The sequence below is a fragment of the Anguilla anguilla genome, chromosome 10 (genome assembly GCF_013347855.1).
Source record: "Anguilla anguilla isolate fAngAng1 chromosome 10, fAngAng1.pri, whole genome shotgun sequence".
NCBI lineage: Eukaryota > Metazoa > Chordata > Actinopteri > Anguilliformes > Anguillidae > Anguilla > Anguilla anguilla.
Window position 1 is genome coordinate 38,822,101 of NC_049210.1, and position 6,000 is coordinate 38,828,100.

The window sequence follows — 6,000 nt, forward strand, 5'->3', positions numbered from 1 at the left end:
AAGGCTAATGTTAAGATGTCTCAATGGCCTAGCCTCCGGCTTGTGGAAAGCAGGTATTTTGATGTATGTTATAAACAAATATATCAAAATAATACAATTAAGATCTTGCTCAACTTGTGACCAAACAAATTTCATAAATATTGTGAACAAAAACATTAGAAAATCACTTTTAATTTTAAACATGTAACCTGTAACAGCATAAACAAGAATGAGTGAAAGAAACAACAGCATTTATTTGCTACTCATGACAATATGTCACATGACAATGTAATATTGAAAGGGCAAAGCAAGTAAAACAACATTCCAGAACAAAGCAGTGGCAGACAAATGTATGAATAGAGCTATAAAAAAAGAAAACAAAACAATGCTTTAAGTTTTCCATTCAGACAGACCAGAGGGTGTGTGCAGCATCTGTGTGTGGCCAGGTGTTCAGTAGTCAGTAACTGCAGTAAGTAGGTGCTGCATGAGGCCAATTAAAAAATAAGAGCATTTATGGCTTCATAAAGGTCACTAACAAGAATTATTACACTGCTCAACAACCATGAAACATCTGTGCAATGTTGTGTTTGCCCTGTCAGACCAGCGTAAAGTGTACATTATCTATTTATGTGGGTCCCGAGTACTAGTGTTGTCTCAGCTGTCTGGTTTAACCTTACAGCTCATAGGCTGTGCTCACAGACTGCGTGTACAGACTACGCTCATTAACTGTGCTCACAGACTGAGCTAATTCACCGTTCTCACATACAGAGCCTATAGACTGTGCTATTAACTGTGCTCACAGACTGCGCTTGCCGTCAGCGCGGGGGCATTACCAGTCTCTGCAGCCACGTGTGGACGTCGGCCTGGAACTGCGCGTCGTCCAGGACCCTGCGTGTGAAGCCGAAGAGCACGCTGATGCTCTCCCGCAGCGGCTGCAGCGAGGACGGCTGCGACTTCGCTTCGGCGCAGTCTGGAGAAACAGCACCGCGGGGAGACGGGGTCAGAGCCCAGCCGGATAACTACCGGCCAATCACAGCACAGCTTCACCGCTTCAATGAAAGCTCCGGCATGCAGTCACAACAAACAGCGGCAGGTTTAGACGAGTGCATTGGCATACCAGCAAATTTTTTTAGAAAAACAACACACCAAAGGAATGTAGTGTAACAGTTCAGTTAGAGCGTAATTAGAATAAAACTGAAACATTGGTTACGGAAGCTCTGGCTCACCTGTGCCGGAGTCCAGGACGGCCACGCCCTTGGTGGCCTGGTTGCCGCTGAGCAGGCGGTAGAGGTAGGACTCCACCTGCAGGCGGGACAGCATGGCGGTGTAGGAGTGCAGCGCCACCGTCTGGTGCAGCAGCTCCTCTTTGGCCTCAAACAGGTGCCTCAGCTCGGCCACCACCGCCTCGTTGAGCGTCACCTGCTGGAAGCGGTGGTAGCCGCACACCTTGGCCTGGTCCGTGCACACACCCTGAGTGGCACAGAGACGCAAGCTCAGAGTGAGAAAGCGGGAGATTTCCAACAAGAAAACAAGAAGCTGTGCTTACTTCTATGATAACAAAAGGCAATAAGTTAAGAAGTACTAAGTCGAAATTAGAGAACTGGACTTGAGATGGTCACAGCTTCAACTGAGCATTGAGACACTGCTATTGAAGCTTTATCAAAGTACACTGAGTTGTATTCATATCCAACTGCATATATCTATGAGGCATTAAGTGTAAGAAATAAACACCTGACTGAACAACAATACCTGCAAAGCAGATGAATGTTGCTAACAGCATAGATAAGAGCAGCAAAGAAAGCCTAATGGATCACTAAGTACTTCAGTAGTCAATTTAAATGTGGGAATGTGTGCAGGTAATCAGTGCTCAGAAGAGTGCGACCCTTGGGAGACCCTTAACGGGTGCACTTCCTTTGTGGGATCATCGTCCAATGGGGAGCCCCGGAGCCCTGCGGCCCTCACCTGGAGGGTGAGCTGCTCGTCCCTGAAGCTCCAGAGGCGGTTCTGGGTGCTCCTGCAGTCGGAGTTGGCGGCCTGCAGCTCGGTGTGCGCCTGCGTCAGCTGCTTGCGGCAGCGCCAGTAGTGCAGCAGCAGCTCCTGCAGCTCGTGGCCCTCCTGGTGGGCCACGCCCTGGAACTCAGCGGCGTGGAGCTCCACGTTCTCTAGCCAGGAGCCCGGCTCCCAGAGGCGCAGCTGCTCCCGGGTGAAGGCCTGCACGGCCGGGCTGGCCTCGGGCAGCTCCGGGTAGAGCCTCTGCCGGGCTGTCTCGGGCTTGGCCAGGTCCACGGGCACCAGGCTGGGCGGCGAGGACTCCTGCTCGGCCAGGCGAAGGACGGCTGGTGCCCTCTGCTCGGGGTCTTTCAGGGCCACGCCCATCCTCGGGACTTGCGCCAGGGAGGTGTCCACCAGCTCAGAGCTGGCGGAACACTGGTCCTCCACCACCAGGAGCTGGGGCTCCGAGGGGGCGGCGGGGAGGGTGGGGTACAGACGAGGAGCGACACTGGCTTCCGGGGCCTTCTCAGATGGCCCAAACTTGTAGTCCAAGGCCTTCTCCTCAAGGAGCTTCGGCTGCAATGGCCTAGGCTCCGCCTCTTTGATGACCTCATCTTTCAGCGCAGGCCGGGCCTCGAAAATGTCCTTGGGCTGGAGGGAATCCCCTTGGCTGGAGAGAGCGCCCGCAAGCTCCTCGCTCGCCCCCCTCGCCCCCCTCTCCTCTCCAGCTGAGTCTGATAATGGCTCTGCACTGTGTGATACATCCTCCGGCTCTGCGGGGGGTCCAGTGTCCGTGAGGCTCAGGGGGATGTTGGTGAAGTCATCGCTGGACTGGGGGGCACTTTTCTCCTTGAGGGGTGAGTGCAGGGGGGCCAAAGGAAGAGGTTCCTCCTTGACAATCGGGTGCACGGGGGCCAAAGGTAGAGGCTCCTCCTTCAGGTCAAGAGGAGTCAGCTGCCCTGCTCTCTTACCACCTTCAACCTCTTTCTGCTTTTTATCCTTGGAATTAAAAATTAAAAACTTGTTCATAATAAAAAACACAGACTTATTACTGGAGTTTCTCAGATAGCAGCACTAGAAACATGCTTTCATCATTATTTTTTACGCATTACCCTCTGCCCAGCACCTAATAAAGACGCCGCATGCGATTATGATATTTTCATAAGCCATAAAGCTACCAGTTTAAACTTGAATATCCAAACAGTGATCAGACTGGTTTTTACCTGAGACTTCTGGCTGTGCCTTGGCTTGATTCTCTTGGGTCTCACAGCTTCTGCCATTCTGGGTATGTATTCTCATGACAGCTGCCAGTCCAGCGTCTCAGATCTTTTTTTTTCTGACGTCAGAATGGCTTTTCTTCTTCAGATTTTCAGTCTGTAGTGTCCACGTTGATATTCACGCAAGATAAGGGACAGAAGTTTGATGTTTCAGTGCAATAATCACATTTGATGTAGATAATTCAAGGAAATGTAATGGGGTATTACTATGATACAATTTGTTACTTTACAGACACTCCTATCCAAAGCGACTTACACAACATTATATATGCATACATTATGCATTAATTTATACAGCTGGATATATACAGAAGTAATGCAGGTTAAGTAGGTTGCTCAAGGCTACAACAACGATGTCCAACCTGGGAACCTGCGACCTTTACGTCACAAAACCAGCTTCTTATCAGCTTCATTATACTACACTGCCGCTGCATGTTCGTTCAGCATTTTGGAAATAACATACGTCTCGACCCCTCCATACCAGGCGAAGGTCTCAGTGACAGTGGAAACCCTTGTTTTCTAAGATCAGATACCATGTGCTAGCAATCCACTTAACGTGAAGCCAAGAACAGTATCATTCTGAACGACATATTGGTCTGCATGTAAATGCATGCATGTAAACGAGTTTGATACACATTTCACTTCAACTTTGTATAGCTTCACGTTACAACAACAGCTATTGTACCCTTAAGTTGGTGCAAATGACTTGCTAGGAATGTTACGTAATATTTCAGCCAAAGAAACGGACGTTCGTTAATATTATTAAACTAAATGGATGGGTAACTAGCTAGCTAACTTAGGAACAGAAATACTAACGTACGTTAGTAATTAGACAGCCAGCCATGACAGATTACAACTAGCTAATACGTTAACAGACCGCTATACTGCATAAGAAACATTGCTTTTAACAGGCTAGCTGTAAATGAAAACAGTGGTAGCATAGCCTAAGTCCCACTGTTTTGCAGTTTAGCTAGCTAGATGTCATACGCTGGCATGGCATTATCACGAGACAACAGAAAAACTACCTAAGGTCATCAAATATAAACATACATCGAATTAGCAAGCTAGCACTCTCCAGGAATCTTGCTAAAGCTTGCTCCTTAGTTTGTAACTAAAGTAGCAACGAGCTCGTTTAAGTTAGTTGTCTCGATGACCAGCTAGCTGAGTTAAGCAACTAGACAGCAAATGTAGATAGCGTTATTAGGTTTTTACCGAAACAACTAGCGTTGGTTAGCTAGCAAACGTAAACGACAAAGCATTGTTATGTCAATCATATAACATTCTCTTATTGACCACAACACATTTGGCATTGTTAACAACATATGATAAGCCCCATACCAAATACACTTCAAGCAAGCGTGGCTATCTTGTACACCACTCCTTTTGGTTGACACCTGCCATTCTGTTTGTTTTGTTTTGTTCCAGGAACTCTATCGCAATTAAGGTCACATGGCAAGTTCTCCGCCCAGTCCTTTCTATTTCTACGGGTCACGAGAAGGACTATGATAGGCGAAACGAAGTATTTTCGCATGACACGAGAGTTTGCCGTTTCGGCTCGACTATTAAATAACCCAAAACCAAAATAATTTTACTGATAACATATATGGTTGGTTAGTATTACTGCAGCAGATAAATGTTAAGTTCTTTAGCATTTATTTTCATGGACCTAAATGAGTCGCAGTTGAGTCACACTGTAGTTGGTAAAGACATGCCTGGCCAGACAGTGGCTCCAAATATCCATAAATAATCATGGCCCTACAAACAGGTCAATTGATCATTCCATGAATCTTCAACAGAGCATCAAATAAATGGTTGTATGTAGATGAAAAATCAGTGTGGGGGCTTGTTGTGCGTTGTGGTGGTAGAATCTGTTGAAATGGAGTCAGGACGTGAACACTTCTACCATGACCCCAATCCATGTGAACCCAACAACATGCTGTTGTGGACCTGAGCCGCAGACCATGCAGCACCTTTTGCAATGTTCCCTTCTGGAGAAACACTGCAGAGCTGCTGAGCTCGCAGAATATATCAGTAAAATGCACAAGGTGTATATGGACTCAAAAATAATAACTTCAGTAGTGTGTGTCCTTGGTGCACAAAGCTGTGCCAAACTGGTTGAGTTGATCCTGCCATGTCATCCGTCCGTCTTCAAATCTTCTGCTGTACAGAAACAATTGGCACATTTTTTTCTCAAAGCATTGTGAAGGGATTTTAATTAATTGTTTAAAAAACATTATGAATGAAGGTCTTCAGTTTAACTTGCCTATTAAACTAAAGGTTATGAAAATGAATGAAATTTAATTTATTTAAAATTAATTAAATTAATTTATGACTTTTTGCATTAATTTTTCATTATCATCATAAGAGGTGATGTGGTCTTAATATTATTGAACAGACTGTTCAACAATCATTAAAATATAAATGGAATCAAACATACTGGGAGACGAAACCTCTTACACAGATTGAACTAACCATTTGGCAACATACCAGTTTGACGCTTACCATTATATTGGTGCCAAACTAATATTTGATTTCATATAATCTGTCTTTGAATGTGAGTCAGAATATGTAACAATGAAAATTGCAGGTTCCAATAAAAATATACATTCTCAGTTCTGGTTGAAATAATATTTAAGAATGATACTTCTTATGAAGAGGCAAAGATACAAGAAGGCATTCAGTATGTACATTTTGGGGGATTTAATAAAATTGATATGCCTGTTGCCTTTTAAATTGTCTCATATTAGTAATC

At 45.3% G+C, this 6,000-nt stretch overlaps 1 protein-coding gene across 1 annotated transcript in view; it reads right to left on the reverse strand.

Moving 5' to 3' along the window:
* The window catches only part of epg5 (ectopic P-granules autophagy protein 5 homolog (C. elegans)), a 29,029-nt gene extending 24,318 nt beyond the window's left edge, over nucleotides 1–4,711 (reverse strand). The window contains exons 1-5 of the mRNA XM_035378654.1: nucleotides 4,587–4,711; nucleotides 3,195–3,345; nucleotides 1,942–2,970; nucleotides 1,206–1,449; nucleotides 813–949 (exon numbers count right to left, since the gene is read on the reverse strand). Coding sequence (XP_035234545.1) covers nucleotides 813–949; nucleotides 1,206–1,449; nucleotides 1,942–2,970; nucleotides 3,195–3,251 — 1,467 coding nt within the window. The 5' untranslated portion in view covers nucleotides 3,252–3,345; nucleotides 4,587–4,711. The remainder of the gene's footprint in view (nucleotides 1–812; nucleotides 950–1,205; nucleotides 1,450–1,941; nucleotides 2,971–3,194; nucleotides 3,346–4,586) is intronic.
* Between the last annotated feature and the right edge of the window lie 1,289 nt (nucleotides 4,712–6,000).